Source organism: Asterias amurensis, chromosome 17 (assembly GCF_032118995.1).
Source record: "Asterias amurensis chromosome 17, ASM3211899v1".
Classification (NCBI taxonomy): domain Eukaryota; kingdom Metazoa; phylum Echinodermata; class Asteroidea; order Forcipulatida; family Asteriidae; genus Asterias; species Asterias amurensis.
Window position 1 is genome coordinate 6,308,208 of NC_092664.1, and position 23,575 is coordinate 6,331,782.

General features: G+C 39.8%; 1 protein-coding gene across 1 annotated transcript; it reads right to left on the bottom strand.

The window, feature by feature from the left end:
• Positions 1 to 1,533: 1,533 nt before the first annotated feature.
• On the bottom strand, positions 1,534 to 23,311 carry LOC139949627 (uncharacterized). The gene is made up of 11 exons (XM_071948066.1): positions 23,163 to 23,311; positions 22,088 to 22,188; positions 20,404 to 20,577; positions 18,884 to 19,056; positions 17,557 to 17,629; positions 16,787 to 16,925; positions 15,777 to 15,933; positions 15,197 to 15,327; positions 10,875 to 11,059; positions 9,808 to 9,924; positions 1,534 to 9,271 (listed from the first exon to the last, which is right to left on the bottom strand). Exons 1-11 carry the CDS (start codon positions 23,188 to 23,190, stop codon positions 8,645 to 8,647), a joined length of 1,905 nt encoding a protein of 634 aa, XP_071804167.1. The 5' UTR covers positions 23,191 to 23,311; the 3' UTR covers positions 1,534 to 8,644.
• Positions 23,312 to 23,575: the final 264 nt, after the last annotated feature.

Here is a 23,575-nt window from a genome sequence, read left to right on the forward strand (position 1 = left end):
ATACCAACATGTAGTAATAAAATTTAATACTTTCTGATGGAAATCAAGTTTTCTTCTATAGAATCCTTCATTATATTTTCCCTGCATTTGTTGTTGTTGTTGTAGTTGTTGTTGTTGTTGTTGTTGTTGTTGTTGTTGTTGTTGTTGTTAATGTTGTTGTTGTTGTTGTGGTGGTAGACTTGTGGACAAGACGTTAATGGTCTGTCGCGGTGAGATATATGTGGTCGAGTCGTGGTGGCGGCGTAATGATTCAGGTTTCTGCGTTCGAATACTGCTCTCTTGAGATCACTGCTGTCGTGCGAAGCTGCTGGCTGCGACTACTACTCCCCAATTAACTGGGACTGTAGTCGTGAGAAAAGTCATCTCGCATGGGCCTGCGTCTCATGAAAATATCGCATGTGTCGCGAGATTCGCAGAGAGAATCTGAATCTTGGAAAGTGTCGGAATTAGGGAGAGCCTCGAGTCGGAACGCTATCCTTGCGACAGATATTTAAAGACTTGTCATAATAGTCGTGGTGGCATTTTGTGTTGACATTGGCGTTTAAGGGTTGGCAGGGCACTGGCTGCTTGTGGTACTATTGTTGTTGTGGATGGTGGTGCTAAGCTACCTTTGGTGCTGCTGCAGTTGCTGCTGCTGCTTCTGCTGTTGTTGCTTGCGGTAGTGGTGGTCCTGTTGTTGTTCTGGTGGTGGTGCTAAGCTAGCTTTGGTGCTTCTGCAGTTGCTGCTGCTGTTGTTGCTAGTGATGATGGTGGTACTCGTTTTTTTCTATGTGTTGAACTGCTGCTGCTGCTGTTGCTTGTGGCAGTGCTGATGCAGTTGCTGGCACCATGGTGCTAGTGCTACTGCTTGCATGCTGGCACTGATCCTGGTCAGATACTTTTGACGGGCTTCTGATGTACTCTTAATAAAGCATTTTGGTAATTTATTTGTGGTGACAAAAGGGGGTGGGGGATAGAAAGAGGAGGGAAGGGCTCTGAGGTGGGGGATTGGATCCCCCATCCTGCTTTCCGCATTCCATTGTGAACTATGGGTTGGAGGAAACAAAATCATGCCAATGAACATGAATGGCGGAGATTTGCACAGTCTGTGATGTAGTCACAAAAACAAGTCACTGTATGCACATAACATGATTTGGGTAAATACCCTCCCATAGACCTTTATCACGCTGTCACCATATTGGTCATGTTCCCTGTTTCCAGTAACAGCAATGAATGCTGACATTCATTGCGCAAACACGACACGAGACTATTAGCTTGTCCAGCCTCAGTTTGGTTACAATAAGTTGGAATGTAGTAAAATCAAGATGGCCACACCATGATAAAGGTCTATATATGTAGAGGTCAAAAGGTGGTTGATCATTAAGCCTATTGTTCATTTGCAAATCCTGTGCCCAGCGTGTACAAATCTGTGCATTTCCATTGTCTCATCTTTGAGTACATCTAAGATGGTGGCTGGATGACGTCAAATGCCGTCAAAACAATAATCCCAAATTGACTTGTCAACAGAAGCAACATTCTGACTTGCACTCTTCCTTTATTAATAATAAAATTATTTAATGCATACTTTTAAAAATTTAACGTCATACGTTAAACACACACTGCAGAGCTACCATTACCTGCAGCCATAAAATTGCCATTGTATATAATGAACAGAACATGAATACAGGGTGAGTCAAAATAAAGTCGACCGAGATTTTTGATTTACAAACAAACCAATAACTGACAATCAAAACCCCAGTGAAGCACACTATTAAACAAGCATTCTTTCCTGCTTATCTGAAGAAGACTGAAACAAATTGATCATTTCTGAGAGAAGATGCCTGTTTTAGTGAAAGCACCCAAGTTTGTCATGTTTGTAGCTGTCCATTGATTGTCCATGCTCGACCCCTTTGACTGCATCTAGCTACCGGGCAATCTCGGTGGTCTAGTTGGTATGACACTGCTCTAGAATTGCAAAGTTCCTGGGTTCGAATCCCACCCAAGTAATATGCCTGTGATTTTGTTCACAGAACTCCGGTAAGTACTGAGTATACAGTGCTAACAGACAAGGGTAAAGACCAAAAATACCCTATTGACTACGTAATGGGTACCTTTATTAAAATAGGCATAACTCCTCTAAGCAATGATCAATTTCTTTCATTCTTTTTTTTTCCCCCACTAAGCAGGAGAGAGTTGTTTGTTAAACAGCTACCTGAGGGGAATGATTTTAACGGAAATGGTATTTTAACTTGTTTATAATGCACTTGTTCATCATTTTAATGTTATTTTGATATGTGTACACTTCTGAAGTTTTCGTAATTATCGATTGAAAAATCAGGCCCCAACATAAAGGTTTTGAAAAACTAAAAACAGTTCTGCCCTTGAAGGCGTGCGTCACAGGACAATGCCGCTGAGGGTTTGCTTTTGTGGAAGTTTGCTTTGTTATACCTTCACGCTGCAACAAAGCGGCTTTACAAATTGGAGCTCCCAAATCTCTCAGAAAAACGCTGGATAAGGGTATCCGAAATGATTGTTTTTTTTACACAATTAAAATCTATTTATAAACATATGGCTCCATTTCCTTATTCATTGAAAACCTTTCAAATGAAATTCAGCAACGTTCACGACTTGACATTTTCGTTCAAGCAGGTCTTTAAATAATGCTTTTTTACTGAACTTTCGAGTGTCATTTGTTTGTTTTGAAAACATCACCCATCCCGATCAACTTCTCTTTGACTCACCCTGTTTGAATAAGTTACACACGCTTCATCCTTTACAGTAAATAAATATTTGATCAGCCCTGACCTTGTCTGATCTTTCAATACTGATTGATGCATCAGTTTTCTCTCCACTCAAATATGAAAATAATACATTGCATTGTCTGGTTCCATTCATGTTGCTATGAATAAACAGATGATAAAAGTTATCATAGTGGCTGATTTTTAAAGGCACTGGGCAAGTTTGGTAACTACTCGAAATATAGAAAAAATCATGGAAACTTACTTGGTAATAAGCAATGGAGAGCTGTTGGTAGTATAAAATATTGTGAGATTCGACTCCCTCTGAAGTGACATTATACATAGTTTTTGAGAAACAGATAATTTCTCACTTGGCCTATATATTTGAAAATGAGAAAGACTTCAGGAGTGCAGCCTTTCTCATGCATCTAAAATCACACAAATGTTTGCAACAAGGGCGTTTGTCTTTCATTACTTTCTTGCAACCTCGACACCTAGTTGAGTCCAGAGTTTCTCTGGTTTATTATTTTATGCACATACGTGTGGATAAACCAAGTGAGAATACTGGTCTTTGACATTCCAAACGTACGTATATATCCAGTGCCTTCAAGTACATGTAGATAGTGCAAGGTGTTTTAAACTTTTAACAGCTCTCTGTTGATCATTACCAAGTAAGTGTTTATGCTTAACCACAGTACAAGTTTAACCACAGTACATGTACATGCCTGATACTTCACAGAGGCAATGAAGGTTAATTGCCTCAATGCCCCCTAGTCATTGCCTTGGTGCCCTTGAATTACTCCAGTATGAATTTGCAATGTCCTCATACATGTAGGTGACCATGGCCTTTCCCGAGCAGAAAATGTTCTAGAGGGCCCTTGCGCTTTCAAAAACGAAGCATACATACCTGATTATACTTTGAGTCCAAAAGTGTCCAGTGCCTTTTAAGACACTGGACACTTTTGGTAATTGTCAATGACCAGTCTTCTCACTTGATGTATCTCAACATATGCATAAAATAACAAACCTGTGAAAATATGAGCTCAATCGGTCGTCGAAGTTGCGAGATAATAATGAAAGAAAAAAACACCCTTGTAACACGAAGTTGTGTGCTTTCAGATGCTTGACTTCGAGACCTCAAATTCTAAATCTGAGATCTCGAAATCAAATTCGAGGAAAATTACTTCTTTCTCGAAAACTACATTACTTCAGAGGGAGCCGTTTCTCACAATGTTTTATACTATCAACAGCTCCCCATTACTCGTTACCAAGTAAGGTTTTATGATAATAATTATTTTGAGTAATTACCAATAGTGTCCACTGCCTTTAAACACATTGACTGACAATATTGAAGCTACATTATATTAGACACTCACAATGGCCCCCTATTCCACTCATGTTAAGAACAGCCTGTCTATAATCCCAGATGCTTCTATTGAAACTGAGTGTTTCCTGGCTCCATGTTTTTACTGAAGTATCTAGGGACTTAGTGGGTAAAATGCAGTCAATATCAGGGCCCAATTTCACTCAGAAAACATTGTTAAAATATTTCAACTCTCAATTAAAAGATGAAGTTCCAGTCCTGTATACCTGTACATTTACTATTTGTTTTATCGATTGTGACTTTATGAAACTATTTTTTGATAATGCTAAAACAAAATTTTCACAAAGTTGTACTTTTTATCCTAAAATGTTTGATCTAAAATTCTGAGTGGTTCATTAAAAACGAAGCCGTGTCATTTGTAGTGAGTTGCCTCCCCTGCCTATGTGTAGTCTCAGGCCAGCAGACAATTAACGAAACGCTAGGATTAATTCTTTTTCAAGTTAAAACTTGTCCTAACTTAGGATGGGTTCAATGCATCCTAACATCATGGATTTGGAACTTAACTGTCCTAAGTTTTAAGATTAATCCCAAGTTAGGAAAAGTTTGGTGAAATTGACGGCTGATTACACACTTAATCTAGCTAAAGTGGATTAATGATTTGTTTCACCCCCAGTCCCCTCCAAATAGAAAAACAAACTATATCAGTATTAAGTCAACACCTTGTCACCTTCCATTTCATATACAACAATCAATTCACATAAAAAGCTAAACTGTCTCTAAAAAATATCACTCATTAAGATTATCAAATATAATTCAATTTTCAATTAAAAATGAAGGTTTTTACTACTGTACACTAATAAGATTATTGACTTTCTACATAAATAAGAATGTTTGAAGAAGTTTTATGAATCAATTTCTCTTACACAAAAATTTACAAATCACTGACCAAAAATGAACATCAACAAGCTCTCACTTCTAATAAATCTTTATATGAGATTGCAAAATGATGATAACCTCTTCCAATGAAAATTTACACTCAATAAAGCATATAGACACAATGGGAGACTTTTGAACACTAGGTGACAGCAGACTTACTAGGTAAATTTCCATCGCTTAAGTAGTTAAGCACGCACACATTACCAAGAACAATGGATTTTACCTGGTAAGTCTGCTGACACCAAGCGTCCCAAAAGTCTCCCATTGGTGGGCAAAATGCCATACATGTATAAGCCATTATTAGATGGTGGACACAATTCTATGACACTATTTGGTCTCGGGTAAATTTGTCTGTATAAACCCAAATTACAGAGTGCAAACCAATATTGCCATTATTTGTCAAAAAAGGGTTTAATAGAATTATGAAGACACACAATGCATTAAACCGCCATCAGTCCCATACCAAATGGTTCAATATTCCTGCAATATTTGCCAACCAGTGGTGTCAGTGTGCACATGGGATGTGCAATTTACAGGCAGGGCCCAATTTCATGGCTCTGCTGACCATTTTAAGGAAAAGTCTGGGCTTACGGAAGCAGGGAATTCTGCGCTTATGTCAAGTGGCATTTCACAGGTAAGCAGGGAATTTTGCTTGTGCTCGTACATATTCCTGGTTACTAGTCTTTCTTCACTTACACAGCTAGCGCAGACATTTGGCACTTGCTCAGTAAGCTGAGAATAGTGAACATAAGCGCAGAATTCAGTGGTAAGCAGAGCGATGAAATTGGGCCTAGATCTCATGAGAAGAGTCTCTTTGCATGCAATATGACCTGGGCCAAAATCTCATTATGCTCTTAAGCACTCACACACACAATTTGCTAAGCAAAAACAATCTTGCTTACCACAATTTTCTGCTCAACAGCTTAACAGGTTAAGTCATTGCTAAACCATTTCTAAGAGATCCCTGCACAACAATGGAAGAGTCCTATACTACAAGCCATACAACAATGAATACAAAGTAAAAAAAGACACCATTTCCAAAGTGGGATGGTGTACACAGAACTTGTAGGGTGAATACAATGTATTAGGTGTGCTCTATGAAATTGAGCCCAGTTCACAGATGGCCACCATGCATAATCCCTGTAGTTGAATGGTTTCAAACGGTTGATCAGCTCACTGGAAGATGGCACCAATAGTAGCAAGGGTTAACATAAGATGTGACCCAATCTGTCCAGGGGGAGGTACGGGTGTGTAGGTAGCCTGGACATCTGACATCTTCTAGGCTTGCACATGTAGAGCACGCTGACTGCCAGTACTTCATTGCTCCTCGTTGATGTAACTTCATGATCTTGATGTTGATGCTGGCCTGGAATTCCAAAGAGGCCATGGCCTTGGTGTCCCTTCTGAATTTCCCCATACATGTAGACCATAAGATTTTCCAATGAAAAAAAGGAAAATGGCCTTGCCCTCTCAAAGATGAAATTCCAGGCTTGCAATGGACGATGAGGTTTACACTCTTCAACATACATGTAAACCTGAGTAATAATGTCCCATGTGTGTGTCTGTCAGACCACTCATACATGTAGCTTTAAAACCCCTACAATTTAAAGGTAGGGTCATCATTTGGTTTTGGTCAACATAATGTTGATTTACCAGCACAATAAGCCATTTGCGTACTAGATTTGTATACTGTCTGGTAGGCTACATGTACAATGACCTGCTTAAAGTTCACACTTTAATTGAAATTGGTGAACACTGCACACAATTCTGAATGGATAGACATCATACATGGTGTAGGCCTGTAGCACAATGGTACAATTACCAGGGTTTGCTCATACATATGGAGGTTGCTATGCAAAAGCTTGCCCTGAACCATTTGACATACGTTTAGCAACCCAGGTCTTAAATTTAACGAAGGCCACCGTTGCCCTTGTCTCGACCTTGGTGCCCCTTCAAAAGTTTCCCAAAGACTTTTAAGATTTTTCAATGGAAGTGCCCTTTTAAAACAAAAAATGGCCTTGCCCTCTAAAGATTAAATTCCAGACCTGGCCAACTGTCTCTACAGTCTGTGGAATTCAAATATTAGCGGTACGTTGTGACTACACAGGTCATTGTACCAGACATTATTCAAATCCAACTGGCAAATGGCTTATTATCAAGAAAGATACAATGAAAGTCACCTGTGAAAGTTTCAGTTGAATACTGTGTCTTCGTATTGAAGAGGAAAACAACCCAGACAAATTTGAATTAAGAACGTCGTATAACTCTGGCTGTATTGAGGGCAGTATTCAAATTGAAACAAAAGAAATTTCCAAAAGTCACCTGCAGGCAATCTTTGAAAGTTCAATTTTTTTGAGATACTTTTATTGTGTTTCAACAGAGGCACTTCAGAAAAAAAAATCAGCAGTTCTAATGCTTTCTCATAATAACAAGTAGGCTTTCTGATAAAACATTTCACATGTCCTTTCATACCAAAGTATGACCCTATCTTTACACTATTGAACAATAATATTTGTTTTAGTATAAACTGAATTTTTTTCGTATATTTCACAAAATTACATATTTGTAATAAATAGTATACGCACATACATGTACCATGCATGTTAATAACATGACATCACTTCAAAAACAAGATAAAAACTAGAGTAATGTAGAGTATACAGACTGCATAATCAACAATTAAAAACAGTTTAAAATATATTCACAATTATAACTTCAATGCCCCAGTTCTAAAATGCTGTGTTTTAGTTGGTAGAGATGCCTTGTGCAAAGTCGTTATACCTCCATACCATTTGGTTTTGTGTCTACAATGTTCATACAGGGTAGTTTTCACCCAGATACAACAAAACTGCAGAACTTGCGTTGTATAAATTGTCGAGACGGTGCAGTACGGTTGTAACTAAATTCTGCAAAGAAGTCGTACCTTGCCTGCACTCAACTGACTTTGTGTGTAAATCCGGGTAACATGTATATTAAGGGGATTTGAGGCATTGCATTGGGAAGTATTAATGTACATGTATATTTGGTTTGCGACAACACCATGTGTATTTACTTGCTGAGTACATGCAGATTATGTTCTTTGGAGAACTTGTCTTGCTGTATATTCCATTGCCGCGGAGTTTATTTTCTTGGAAGTCGGGAGACTACTGCATTGGTGCAATTTCTGAAAATCGCACTTCACGAAAAGGTTATTTTAGGAGATACGACCAGGGCTCAATTTCATAAAGCTGTTGGGGCACCAGTCAATAAAATGTAACCTTCATGTAATTTTTTGATTGTAACAGTTTCTAGCTACCAATCTCTATGGTCTATTTGGTAAGACACTGCTCTAAAATTGGAAGGTCGTATGTTCGATCCCACCTGAAGTGTGATTTCCTTCACAGAGCTTGGGATAAGTACTTAATATTCTTTATCCTCGATGCAAATTTTGATCTATTAACCTGTTTATGTTAAGCAATACTTTTTTGTGCTTAGCAAATATTTTTGTGCTTACAGGCTTTAGGAAATTGGGTCCTTGTTGCAGTGACATTGATCCAATGTTCTTCTTTGTGTTTAAGTACATTTTTGCAATAATAAACAGACCGGTCCTACATAGCCCTAACTGCTGTCAGTAGAATGTCATAAGGCAATGGTATTCTTTCTGTATTGATTTATTAACAGTTTACCTTCATAAAGATTCCTGACTCTCTATTAGATCAGCATTGCTCATCTCCGCGTCGTTTCCAAACTGTCCTCCCCGATCCAATGGTACACTATCTAGCTGAATGAATGCATCCCGACCAGTAGAAGTCAGTGGTACTAGACTAGTCTCGTGAGTTCCGTCACTGGTTGTGTTCTCCTCTCGGCATTTGATGTCAGTATTCGGAGACGCGGATGTAGGAACTGATGAAGTGCTTTTCAAGCGGTTTATCCCGATACCAGAGTCAATTGATTCCACATCCTTCAAATCCTGGTCTCCGTCGTTGCTTTTTGCGATACTACAACTACTATTAGGGGTCTCTGGAGCGGACTCATTCCCAGGGGTGCTGTTGGTCTGGCGTTGAATACTGTGAGCTTGTGCACTTTCAATGTCTATACGTGGCAGAGCGTTTGTTGATTTCGTTACGATATGATTAAGTTTTTTATCGCTTTGTGATACACTTAGTTCTGTCACGGAGGATATGATTTGATCCAAGGCACTGGATGTGGTATGAGTTTCTTGATGAGTTTGATTTGATAAGGAATAAGAGCTTTCTCCTGATGGGATGTCGCTCGGGATGCTGGAATTAATCTTTACCATCTCGTCATACTCATTCTGCGAAAAACAAAACAAAAATACAGTCATAATATTTCATTATAAAAACTGCAAACCTCAGGCCTGGGACTTCGTGAAGGAAACACTCAGAATCCCATGTACAATTTGTGAGACTAGCATCCTGCTAAGCAATATTTTCTGCTAAAAGGGGCAAGGTACTTTTTGTGGGACAGAAAACACAATGTCCGGCTACAACGTGTTCGAGAAGCAGGCATGCAAGGGCGCCTTTGGCAGCCGTCCACATCATTCCAATACAACCACGCAGCACAGCCAGCGATCCAAAGTGCTTGATTTTTCCCGGGTGAGGAAAACCGGATGGTCTGGAAAACCCTCGAGGCACAGCAGAGAATCAACGCACAACTCAACTCATATATGGCCCTAGCCGGGTATCGAACCAGAGTCACCTTGGTGAGAGGCAAGCGCTTTACGCACAAGCCACCCATGAGTACCACATCGCTTCAAGAAAAGGGCACCATGCCAGTGGTCCAGTGTAAAATCCAAGTGCTGAAATGCCATTATTTGGTTTAAATACATACCTTTTTGACAGTAAGTTGAGAGATGGAAGATGGGACTTCCCCAATGGTAGATGGAGCTTGAAGACCAAGGGTATCAAACTGACTGAATATCGGCGCTGTGTGTCGAATTGGTTTACTCTGAAATGCAAATATGTGGTGCAATATAAATAGCAACATTAAAGGGTCTGTATACCTTTGGTAATGACTATAAAACTTAACGGCAATCAAAACTTACATGGTAAGAGGTATGCAGCAGCTTTGGCTATTATAGATGGGTTGCAATACGCACCATTGACCGCCATCTTTGATGTAAAACAATGGAAAAGTGCACACGTGTAGGCGCTACGCATGACTCTCAGCCAATGATAACCTTTCACGCGTGCACAATTCATCAAAGATGTCGTGTGTTGCAATCCATCTATTGACCCCTTTCACGTACGTCACACGCAGCGCCTGTGCCTCGCTCATCATTTGACGGATCTAGGCCCAATTTTATGAAGCTGTTTTAGCAGAAAATACTGCTTAGCAGATTTCGTTGCTAAGCAAATAAATTAGCTGGGTACCAGTTGCAACATGTCAACTTTAAGAATTTGGGCTGGTAACCATTTTTTTATAAGATTTCTTTCTGTGCTTAGCAAATTTGTATGCTTACAGGCTTTAAGAAAGTGGGCCAAGAGTAAATCACTCAAGAGGGTTAAGGTTTTGTGAGGTGTCATGGCCTAGCGATTAAGAGCACCGGATTCAAGCTCTGATCTTTGATCAGCAGAGTGTGGGTTCGAGTCCGAGTCGTGACACTTGGTGTCCTTAGGCAAGCTCTTAACCATGATTGCTTTGTCAAAGTTTGGGAGGTACATGTAGTGTTTTCTGCTCTACCAGCCAGGCTTCTGATGGGATAACCAAGTCTACATCCATGTGGACTGTAAAAGGGAGTACCTAATCATGTTTCAGCCCTAAAAGTAGGTGGCAACTGCCCCTGGAAAAGCAGATTGTAGCCCACACCTTGAAGTGGCCTTCAGGCCTTGTGTGTCAGGCAACTTGCATAAAAAAAAAAAAATAAATAAATAAAAAAAAAAAAGTGTTAAACTTACCAGCCATGATGATTTGCGATTGTGCTTCCTAATGGCACGTTTCTTCTTGGCAGATGTTGTTGGTAAGAATACATCCTCGCTATCGTTAATCTTCTTCTTAAGGATGACAAACTCTACTCCATCCGATGTCATCATGTCATCTCTGCATCCAGTTGGTGTTGATACAGAGGAGGCTGGAGATTGCCCTATCAATAATACAACAAAGGACTACGTTAGTATATTCATTTTGGTTTTAGCCATTTAGACTGTTCCAGGTGCGCAAGTGCTGCTGCACGCTGCCTACAGCTCTTGCTTGGAAGGGTTAGATTGCCCTATCAATAATACAACAAAGGACTACGTTAGTATATTCATTTTGGTTTTAGCCATTTAGACTGTTCCAGGTGCACAAGTGCTGCTGCACGCTGCCTACAGCTCTTGCTTGGAAGGGTTAGATTGCCCTATCAATAATACAACAAAGGACTACGTTAGTATATTCATTTTGGTTTTGGCCATGTAGACTGTTCCAGGTGTGCAAGTGCTGCTGCACGCTGCCTACAGCTCTTGCTTGGAAGGGTTAGATTGCCCTATCAATAATACAACAAAGGACTACGTTAGTATATTCATTTTGGTTTTGGCCATGTAGACTGTTCCAGGTGTGCAAGTGCTGCTGCACGCTGCCTACAGCTCTTGCTTGGAAGGGTTAGATTGCCCTATCAATAATACAACAAAGGACTACGTTAGTATAATCATTTTGGTTTTGGCCATGTAGACTGTTCCAGGTGCACAAGTGCTGCTGCACGCTGCCTACAGTTCTTGCTTGGAAGGGTTAGATTGCCCTATCAATAATACAACAAAGGACTACGTTAGTATATTCATTTTGGTTTTGGCCATGTAGACTGTTCCAGGTGCGCAAGTGCTGCTGCACGCTGCCTACAGTTCTTGCTTGGAAGGGTTAGATTGCCCTATCAATAATACAACAAAGGACTACGTTAGTATAATCATTTTGGTTTTGGCCATGTAGACTGTTCCAGGTGCACAAGTGCTGCTGCACGCTGCCTACAGCTCTTGCTTGGAAGGGTTAGATTGCCCTATCAATAATACAACAAAGGACTACGTTAGTATATTCATTTTGGTTTTGGCCATGTAGACTGTTCCAGGTGTGCAAGTGCTGCTGCACGCTGCCAGCGACAGCATACAGCTCTTGCTTGCCAGGGCTTGATTGCCCTATGAATAACTCAACAAAGGACTACGTTAGTATATTCATTTTGGTTTTGGCCATTTAGACTGTTCCAGGTGCGCAAGTGCTGCTGCACGCTGCCAGCGACAGCATACAGCTCTTGCTTGCCAGGGCTAGATTGCCCTATGAATAACTCAACAAAGGACTACGTTAGTATATTCATTTTGGTTTTGGCCATTTAGACTGTTCCAGGTGCGCAAGTGCTGCTGCACGCTGCCAGCGACAGCATACAGCTCTTGCTTGCCAGGGCTAGATTGCCCTATGAATAACTCAACAAAGGACTACGTTAGTATATTCATTTTGGTTTTGGCCATTTAGACTGTTCCAGGTGTGCAAGTGCTGCTGCACGCTGCCAGCGACAGCATACAGCTCTTGCTTGCCAGGGCTAGATTGCCCTATGAATAACTCAACAAAGGACTACGTTAGTATATTCATTTTGGTTTTACCCATATGGACTGTTCCAGGTGTGCAAGTGCTGCTGCACGCTGCCTACAGCTCTTGCTTGGAAGGGTTAGATTGCCCTATCAATAATACAACAAAGGACTACGTTAGTATATTCATTTTGGTTTTGGCCATGTAGACTGTTCCAGGTGCGCAAGTGCTGCTGCACGCTGCCTACAGCTCTTGCTTGGAAGGGTTAGATTGCCCTATCAATAATACAACAAAGGACTACGTTAGTATATTCATTTTGGTTTTGGCCATTTAGACTGTTCCAGGTGTGCAAGTGCTGCTGCACGCTGCCAGCGACAGCATACAGCTCTTGCTTGCCAGGGCTAGATTGCCCTATGAATAACTCAACAAAGGACTACGTTAGTATATTCATTTTGGTTTTACCCATATGGACTGTTCCAGGTGTGCAAGTGCTGCTGCACGCTGCCTACAGCTCTTGCTTGGAAGGGTTAGATTGCCCTATCAATAATACAACAAAGGACTACGTTAGTATATTCATTTTGGTTTTGGCCATGTAGACTGTTCCAGGTGCGCAAGTGCTGCTGCACGCTGCCTACAGTTCTTGCTTGGAAGGGTTAGATTGCCCTATCAATAATACAACAAAGGACTACGTTAGTATAATCATTTTGGTTTTGGCCATGTAGACTGTTCCAGGTGCACAAGTGCTGCTGCACGCTGCCTACAGCTCTTGCTTGGAAGGGTTAGATTGCCCTATCAATAATACAACAAAGGACTACGTTAGTATATTCATTTTGGTTTTGGCCATGTAGACTGTTCCAGGTGCACAAGTGCTGCTGCACGCTGCCTACAGTTCTTGCTTGGAAGGGTTAGATTGCCCTATCAATAATACAACAAAGGACTACGTTAGTATATTCATTTTGGTTTTGGCCATGTAGACTGTTCCAGGTGCGCAAGTGCTGCTGCACGCTGCCTACAGCTCTTGCTTGGAAGGGTTAGATTGCCCTATCAATAATACAACAAAGGACTACGTTAGTATATTCATTTTGGTTTTGGCCATGTAGACTGTTCCAGGTGCACAAGTGCTGCTGCACGCTGCCTACAGTTCTTGCTTGGAAGGGTTAGATTGCCCTATCAATAATACAACAAAGGACTACGTTAGTATATTCATTTTGGTTTTGGCCATGTAGACTGTTCCAGGTGCCCAAGTGCTGCTGCACGCTGCCAGCGACAGCGTAGAGCTCTTGCTTGCAAGGGCTAGATTGCCCTATGAATAACTCAACAAAGGACTACGTTCGTATTTTGGTTTTACCCATTTATAGACCATTCCAAGTGTCAAGTGCTGCCTGCTGCCTGTGGCTGTGCCGCCATTGCTGGGTCCCAGCAGCGCAATGTTTCGTACACGAGGGCATGGCAACATCGTCATCTTTTTAGCCTTTTATGAGAATAAAGTGTCTTCCTCAATGATTTCCACACTTTCCTTTGCAGGACAATTTAACCAAATTATGAAGAATTTTCTCATGAAATAATTTGAAACTAAATCAGAAGTGAAGACTAAAAAATTTGTCTGAAAACCTAGTTTCTGCGTCTATCGCACTTAACTCACGTACTATCTGCTAAGTATTCAGGGTTAAATTTACTTTTAGTAGTAAACATTTAGGGTTAGTGTTCTTCTACATCCTTACAGTCATGCTGTCCTGTCATGGAAATTGTGTTAATCATTGAGAAAGACACCCTCATCAGTAAAAAAATACAATGATTTTCCCTTGTATTTGTGTGTAAAAAATTGCCAGCAGTAGTGGCGCAGCCAGCGGCAGCATACTGCTCTTGCGTGTGAGGGCAAAAATAGATTGTTGAATAACCACGACTGCTGAATAGAGTTTACTTAATAATTATTGTCGGCCGTAAGTAGTCAGCCAAAAACAAATATTTGTCTCAATTAATAAAACATTTAACTTGGGTTAAAAAAGGGCACGACAGCCAATGGGGAGAAAGGGCACATCACTTTTGGCCGAGAAAAGGGTATTTTTTCGAGGGGCACCAGTTGGAAGGGCATTGACTGCCACAGCCGTCGTGGCCGCCATGTAATTCCAGGCCTGCTTTGTGAAAGACTCAAGCCCATGACCGTTGCAATTTTTGAGCAGTGTCTTCCAACTAGACCACCGAGATTGCCCGGTAGCTAGAGGCATTTCTATAAAAGGTCTCAGACTGTGGTTATTCATAATCTGGAGTGAGGTATCGTTGGAGGTATTTGAGGTACACCTTGGAGGTACATGTGAGGCTGATTTAACCTTGTGATTATGCTCAAGTACCTATAGGAGGTATTATATTGTGAGGCAATCTTACCTGGTGATAAAGCTGATGCACTTTAGGGTAATTCATGATCTGGAGTGAGGTATCTCTGGAGGTATTTGAGGCTGATATTGGCGTATGTACACCTTGGAGGTACATGTGAGGCTGATTTAACCTTGTGATTAGGCTGCAGTACCTATAGGAGGTATTGGACTATGAGGCAATCTTACCTGGTGATAGAGCTGATGCACCTAAGGGTAATTCGTGATCTGGAGTGAGGTATCTCTGGAGGTATTTGAGGCTGATATTGCCGTATGTACACCTTGGAGGTACATGTGAGGCTGATTTAACCTTGTGATTAGGCTGAATTACCTATAGGAGGTATTGGACTGTGAGGAAATCTTACCTGGTGATAGAGCTGATGCACCTAAGGGTAATTCATGATCTGGAGTGAGGTATCGATGGAGGTATTTGATTAGAGTTGAGCAGAGTTGTCTCTCATCTTCATAAGGCTCCCTGGAAGCCTCGTACACAGCCCTGTATTATACCAAAAAGAAAACCAATTACAACATTTCAAGAGTGCTAAATATGCCATTTTCACAGGCTGGTCCAGATTTTTAAAACTGCCTAGATCATATTTTTGTAATTGCCTTGTTAAATTGTAATGTTATAATTTGTTAATTCCTTTTTTACATTTGTATTCAGCGCTTGGAGGCCAGTATGGCGATTTGGCCCTTTATAAATTTCCTTTTTTATTATTATTATTAAGTTTCTAAGCGCCAGCCGTCCACAAGCAGATTGACAAAACATATTGGTTATAAGTAATGATTTAAAAAATAATTTTGTAGAATATTTCTATCTTGTGTTCTATTTTGGTTTATCTTATTTCATTGTCTTTCCTCCTGTTGTTGTGTATGTATTTTTGGCATGTTCTTGCTGTATTTATATCCAAAATCAATCAATCAATCTAGAAGTTAGAAACTTACCATTCTCTCTGCCGAGCTTCCTCAATGGCCCTCTTCTCTTCCTCCTTGCGTTTGAAGCTATGAGCTCGTTGCTGTTTCTGCTGCATGTGATATTTACTGTTTTGCAGCCTGAACTCTACCGTGAGCTGACGACGACGTTCGTGCAGCTCACCAATTTCTGTTCAACAAACGGAGACAGAAAATTTTAGCAACATTTTTAAATCTTACTCTTTTCGCCATCTATAAAGTGTTTAATGCTCGCACTTTATACCATAAAATGTTTGCGCAACCAAGAAAGCACCCATGATATAGTGCACTAACTTGCTGGCTAGTGTATTGTTTCTCCTTGCTATGGCCCAAAAGAAGGAGCGTGGTTTAAAAAATAAAGTTTCTGGAAACTGTTGGTAATTAGTCAAAATACTTGTTAGCACAAAAATTTAGTTGGTAACAAGCAACGGTGAGCTGTTGATAGTATAAAACATTGTGAGAAACAGCTCACTCGGAAGTATGAGAGTTTTTGAAAAAGAAGTAATTTCTCACTAAAATGTTTGAATTGATTAGAGACCTCAGCTGAGGTCTCGAACTCAAGGCATCCGAAAGCACACAACGTAAGCGACAAGGGTGTTTTTTCTTCCATTATTCTCTCGCAACTTCGACGACCAATTGAGTAAAAAATTTCGCAGGTTTGTTATTTTATGCATATGTTGAGACACACCAAGTGAGAAGACTGGTCTTTGACAATTACTAATAGTGCCCAGTGTCCTTAAGCAGCTCTATGATATTTGGCCCAGATCATGGAAGCATAGTGTTAGCCAGAGGGGTGTCTCGGTGTCTTTTGGACACCCTGTTTTCAATTTGGACACCCTGTTTCATCTGTCATTTACATGCAAACTTATTGTAAGTGAACAATTTGGACACCGAGTTTTAAAATTTCCAGCAAATTTGGACACCCTTTTACCAAATTCTGGCTAAAACCTTGGTGAGGCATGGAAGGAACAAAATAAATGAAATTCACATTTGGGGTCACTGACCTTTCTTCAGAGTTTCCCTCTCTGGTCCCGCTTCCCTGTAACGACTCCAAGCTTCGTCCGTCTTGCTCTTAAACGTCATCAGTTTTTGCTTCACTTCATCTTCCTTGGATTTTGACAGCGAAACCTGGCGGAAATATTTCTGAAGGGGAGAAAGAGGGGTTCGATTACAAACTAGAAGGTTGTGGGTTCGAATCCCGACCAAGTAATATGACTGATTTTTTTTTCCACAGAACTTGAGAAAGTACCGAGTATACAGTGCTAACACACATCCGTGAATATGGGTATAAAAACCAAAATGAATGGACTATAAACAGTTGGAGAACTGTTTGTGGGGTGAAACGTTCTTCAGTCCCAATACAAATTTAACATCTATTAAATTGCTGCAATACTCACTTCTAAAACATAGGGTTCGAACCGCCTCTAGCTACCATGTCATCTCGGTGGTATAGTGGGTAAGACATTTGCTGTATTGGCAAAGGTTGTGGGTTTGCATTCCACCCGAGTATGCCTGTGATTTTTTTCACAGAACTCGGGGAAAAGTACTGATATACAATGCTAACACACATCAGTGTATAATGGGTATAAAAAAAATGAATTAACTATAAACGAGTTAGGACAAGCTAGGACGAGTTACAAGTTACTCGTCCTATTTCAAGATAGGATTAATCCTAATGTTTCAGAAAATCGGTTGAAGGTCAGACGCTTATTGGGGATGAAATAAAAAGAACCGATTTAAAATATAAGTAGACGGGAAATTATGTTATGCTTACGTCTCTTTCATCTTTCAGACACTTCTTCCGATCTCTCTGAATCTTAATTTGCTCCTTTTGTTGAAGATATTCTCTGTAAAAATAAAAAAATTATAAATTAATATCGTTTTGAAAGATGTTCAATTTACATCAGAGACAAAGAATTTTATTTAGCACATTGTCAACAGCAGAAGTGTAGTTACATATTACAAATTTGATGTTGGGGTCTAATTGTTTTATTAATACCCAACTACAAACAATCTAGAAGTGTAAAAACATCAAAATTAAATTTAAAATAAATTAAACATAAAAATCAAGATAAAAATAGTGTTCCCCTTAAAGGCACAGAACACCTTATGCAATTGCCAAAGACCAGTATTCTCACTTGGTGTATGCCAACATATTATGCTTTAAAAATAACAAATCTGTGAAAATTTTGACTCAATTGGTCATCAAAGTTGCACGAGAATATGTGTGCAATTTTGTGTGCTTTCAGATGCCTTAAAATTTTGTTTAGTTTTATTTTGACTTAATTGGTAATAAAAGTTTGACTCAATTGGTCATCAAAGTTGCACGAGAATATGTGTGCCATTTTTGGGGGTGTGCTTTCAGATGCCTTAAACTTTAGTTTGAGAGCTGGTTTAGACAGTTAGCAGTACAGTGTATTTCATGAAAAATACGGTTCAATTTTATGGCTTTCCTTATCATAAGCAAATAATCAGCGCTTTACCGAAGCATGTAGTTACATACCGACATCAAGCACATTTTTTTATGACTCAAATATTTTGGCAGAATGATTTGGGGAACCCTGCTTGGCATAAAGTGGTCACACTTCATCACAAATGAAAGGCTGGCTGGACTGATCGGTGAACGGTGGTGTCTCACGAGTGATGAGGTCTTAGAGCAAAAGGCGAAATGGTGCGCTCATGTGATGAGACAGGGAGGCCTACCCAGCGCAGCTATAGATGGTCTGCCTACAGGTACAATTCGAGGCAGCGGCCGCCCTAAGCTGAGCTGGATAGACAACGTCACAAAGTGGAGTAGAAGAGGGGTTGAAGAACTGAAAAGAGCAGCGATTGAAAGACGCCAGGTGATGGCGGCAACGACCGCAATTACAATGTGAGGACAAGGCAGCCACGGGCGCAAGTCTATGCCGAATGATGATGATGAAATATTTGAGTGAGAAATGACCACTTTCTCAAAAACTACATGAACGTGTACATGTACAGTACTTGAGAGGGAGCCAGTTCTCACAATGTTTTATTCTATCAACAGCTCTCCATTACTTGTTACCAAGTAAGTTGTTATGCTAACATTTATTGTGAGTAAGTATCCTTTTTGAACTTACTTGACTTTCTTCTTAGATCGTCTGTAGGTGTCGATTTCCTTGACGATGCGATTCTCTTCGCTGAGTTTAAAGTGTCTTGTTCGAAGTTGGTATTGGAGTTTCTGTATTGCATCATCTACTGCTGCCTCTGTCTTATAAGCAAGACCAGCTTCTAGTTTGGATAGCGAATCACTCTGCAAGGCAAAAGAAAAGATTAATACAGGAGTTTGGCACAGTTAAAGGTACTGGACACTACTGGTAGTTACTCAAAATATTTGTTAGCAGTAAAACGTACTTGGTAACAAGCAATGGAGAGCTGTCGATAGTAAAAGACATTGTGAGAAACGGCTCCCTCTGAAGTAACAAAGGTTGAGAAAGAAGTAATTTCTCACTCAAATATTTGAAATGATTTTGAGACCTCATCTGAGTTCCTGAATTCAAGCATCTGTTAGCACACAGCTTGTGCAACAAGGCTTTTTTTTCTTCCAATATTATGTCCCAACTTCGATGACCAATTGAGTTCAAATTTTCACAGGTTTGTTATTTTGTGCATATGTTGATATACATAAGACTGGTCTTTGACAATTACTAAAGGTGTCCAGTGTCTTTAAATTGTTTAAACGAGAAAGTAAAATTAGCTGTTGCAAACAACTTACATTGTGTACCAACCAAAAGGACCGATGGTATAAGTGCAAAAAATAGTTAATGGCCTGCGATTCGACCCTAGCAGAGTCTTTCTCTTTAGCCTCTGCTAGGGTCAAAACGTCAGGCATTTACTATTTTTGGCAATTTTTTAATTCTACATAGGCCTAAATGTAGAAAAACCCAATAAAAATAACATCTGAAAATTTTATTTCAAGTCACGTTTTTTAGAAATCTGGAGCGAATATATCACCGCAGGAAGAATAAACCCTACTATGAATACACAATCTAAGTAATACATGGTAACACTTAAATGATTCTAAATTTGGAGTCAGAGAAACTTTTATATTTTTTACAGAACCACTTTATTTTGAGGTGGTAAAGTGTTTCTCAAAATGCTTTCTACTACCAAACACTGCTAAAGGCTTCTGTCCAAAGGTTTCCATTGCTGCTAATGATTACCAAACGTCACATACATGTACATGTACCTTTCCTTAAAAAGAGTTTGGCTACTTTTTGTACGACATCACACATAAAGGTCCACATATTTTCATTGACTTACACAGTGTTAAATAATGAATGTAGAAAGCTTCCCTTAAAATATTACTTGCTGAGGTGCGACTAATGTCCAAGCCATGACTATTGATAGCTTTGTCGAGTCGTGACTACCGTTATTCACAAAACTTACTTTACGAAACACAATCAGACATCAGTGACACAATCCTTCCACCATTTCAGTACAAATTTTAATATATTGGCTCGCGGCAAACAATATGCCGCAATGCAGCTCAAAAATAAAAAAAGAAAATCTGGACTATTTGAGGCGCGACTAGTCAAATTGTAAATTTCACTAGTCACCAAGGCGTAGCAGATATGAGGGGAAAAAAACAGAAACTTACTTGTTTGGTGATGGATTCATTAATAAGCTTTAACTGTTCATCTAGAGCTTTCCTCTTAGCAATATTGACTTCCTTCTGCTCTCTGCATTCCTTCTGTTCCTTTAGTAAAGCTTCTCTGAGATCCAACTGCTCTGAAGATGTGTCTGTCTGCGTTTGAGGTCTTCCAAGAGATTTCTAATAATAATCATGAGAAGGAATATAATATAATAATTTTTTTGGGGGGCTAATCATCCTTACTCGCGAAGGACGCGGCTACAACGTGTTCGAGAAGCAGGTATGCAAGGGCGCCTCTGACCCAGAGCACAGCCAAGATTGAAAGTGTTTGATTTTTCCTGAAGGAAAACCTAATAGTCTGGAAAACCCTTGTGGCACAGCAGAGAACCAAAGCACAACTCAACTCACATATATGGCCCCGACCGGGAATCGAACCGGGGTCACCTTGGTGAGAGGCAAGCGCTTTACGCACACGCCAACCATATATCAGTATGAGATTTGAGGCACTGCATGGTGAGGTACCAATAAATATTAGGTTTGCGGTAAGGCCATGTGTATCTACTTGCAGGTACATGTAGATTATGTTCTTTTGAGAACTAGTTGTGCTTTATAAATTATATTCGACTACCTTTTTTTATTTTTTTAAAAATTTTTATGCAAGTTGGCGGACACACAAGGCCTGAAGGCCAATTCAAGGTGTGGGCTACAATTGTCAAGAGGCGGTTGCCACCTACATGTACTCCTAGGGCTCAAACACGGTTACCCGCTTTACAGTCCATACGGATGTAGGCTTGGGTATCATCAGTCCAAAGCCTGGCCAGTAGAGCAGAAAGCACTACCTCCCCGATTTTACGTAGCAAGTGTCACGACCGGAATTCAAACTCACACTCTGCTGATCAAACACCAGAGCTTGAATCCGGTGCTCTTAACTGCTCGGCCATGACACGCTATCGCAGATTAGATAGCAGTCCCATCCAATTTCCTACCTTCTGCCCAGATAGTAGTTTATCTTCTCTATTTTTGGAGGTTTTGATTTGAGGGAAATAAAGAATAGCACATTTGTGACAAGACCCACCAAAAGAAGGCTTAATGGTTTGAGAATATCTAAGGCATACGTTTTAAACTGTTTAGAAAGTTCTTGTATTTAATAAATAACTTGTCCAGTAAAACTATTATCGTAACCTACAATGTACAAGCACTCTTTGGTCTTGTGGTGGATTTTCCCCCTAAACTCAAGCTTGTTACGTAGGTAGTTAAAGGGTGTATAGTAACTTTTGTAGGACAAAAAACACAATGTCCACAGATTTACACTAAACTTACACAGTTTGAAGATAATGATAGTAGAAAGCTTCCCTGAAAATATTCCTTGCTGAGGTGCTGTAGTTTTGGGGAAATGAGTAAAACAATGTCATGAAAATAATTTTCGTCTCATGAGAAGAAAATTATTTTAAGCATTTACAAACTAATTTTCATGACATGGTTTTTCTAATTTCTCAAAAACTACAGCACCTCAGTAAGTAGTATTTGAAGGGAAGCTTTCCACTATCATTATCTTCAAACCCTGTAAGTTTAATGTAAATCTATGGACATTTTGAAAAGGTACCCAAATCCTTTAAGGCTAAATGGTTTATGAAACAATAGGAATATAAACAACTATTTTTTAAAATCCCAAAAGGAGTTGAAAACCAACCAGTTCAGCTTCCCGGGTGCGGATATCCAGCGCAACTTGCTCCAGCTGATCATCAAAGCGACGTCGGTTAGGTGGACGCAACATCACTTTTTTCTTGACATCTACAACAAAACCATATAATTACATGAATTAAATCAATTATGCTGGAAATAAAGTAAGAACGTTTATTACTGTTTTAAAAAAAGACTTGCTTGTACGAAAAAGGCAAGTCGTGATCTTTGCCGAGTCTCCTTTAAAATGCATTCAATCAATAGGGAAATTGAGTTATGAGTATAATACATTGTAATTGTGTAAAAAAAAAATCATCTCCAACACCCTTAAAGCCATTATACATTTTCGGCACAGACAAAAAAACAAAAAAAAGTTCACAGATTTACAAATAACTTACAGGGTTGACAGAAGGTAATGGTGAAAGACTTCTCTTGAAATATTATTATTCCATGAAAAGTTTTACTTTTTGAGAAAACATTAAAACAATTATCGATTCTCGTTGTTCCTAGAATTTGCGTCATGATTTTCAAAAGTGGTAAAAATGGAGCAAATCTGCTGACTAGCTGTCGAAATTGTACGTTTTTAACCATTTCGCCCTCCACACATTGCGTCTGCTTCGTAACCCTCCGGCTACACTGTCGGCAGGAGTGTTACGTTATCGCAACTACTCGTACACATACATACATACGTACAAACAATGTACTTGCTATTAATATTATTATATGACTGAGTGACCTACATTTTTGTACACATGCAATATGCATGACATTATGACATGCATGCAGACATTTCTTCCTTGATATATCAAATTCAAATAAGAAAAAGGTGCCAACTGATTCCTGAACCATAGGCATAGGTGCTGCTTCAGCACACAGTAAAATTATTGTGTTTTGATCGTGTGTTCTGTGGCAGTATGTGCCGACTATAATACTCAGTAATTGTACTGGAAATACGCTGAATGCGCCCGGCCACCATAGCCGCAGCACAGTGACACAACAGTGCATGCACTGCCGCACTTGATTTTTGTGTGGTTTTTTTTTTGACACCCGAAAACTGACAGTTAATATTACAAATAATCACTCACCGTCTTCTATTGGGGTTTCTTGCTCCATTTCTAAGCTTGCCGAAGAAATATTGCCGGTTGATTCTGAAAAGGCCGAAAAGTATGTTATTTACCCCCCGTCCAGCTGAAAAACGGAAAAACGTACCCCAAAACAACCACGTAAAGGTCAGTTTGTCTGCTGCCACCACACGTCAGACTCACGACCAGGTCATCGCTAAATTTAGATTTCACCCAATTTGAAATAAGCCCAACTTCGAATATTTATACCAACAAAGAAAATCAGTGTAACAAATTCATTCAGTATCAAGAAATGGATGATCATAATAATATTTTTTCTCTTTAAAGAGAGTTTAAGTTTAACCATTGACCAACGGCTAGGGCCTTATTTTCAATTGGGCATAAAACGGCGCCTTTGTAGTGACGTGTTGTTAAAG

Excerpts from the sequence above, each read along its gene's own strand:
- LOC139949627 (XM_071948066.1), bottom strand. The coding sequence starts at position 23,190 with ATGGAGCAAGAAACCCCAATAGAAGACG. Across the intron at positions 16,926-17,556 it reads GTCTGAAAGATGAAAGAGAC|AAATATTTCCGCCAGGTTTC; the intron begins GTAAGCATAACA and ends TCTCCCCTTCAG. Across the intron at positions 9,925-10,874 it reads ATCGCAAATCATCATGGCTG|AGTAAACCAATTCGACACAC; the intron begins GTAAGTTTAACA and ends TTTGCATTTCAG.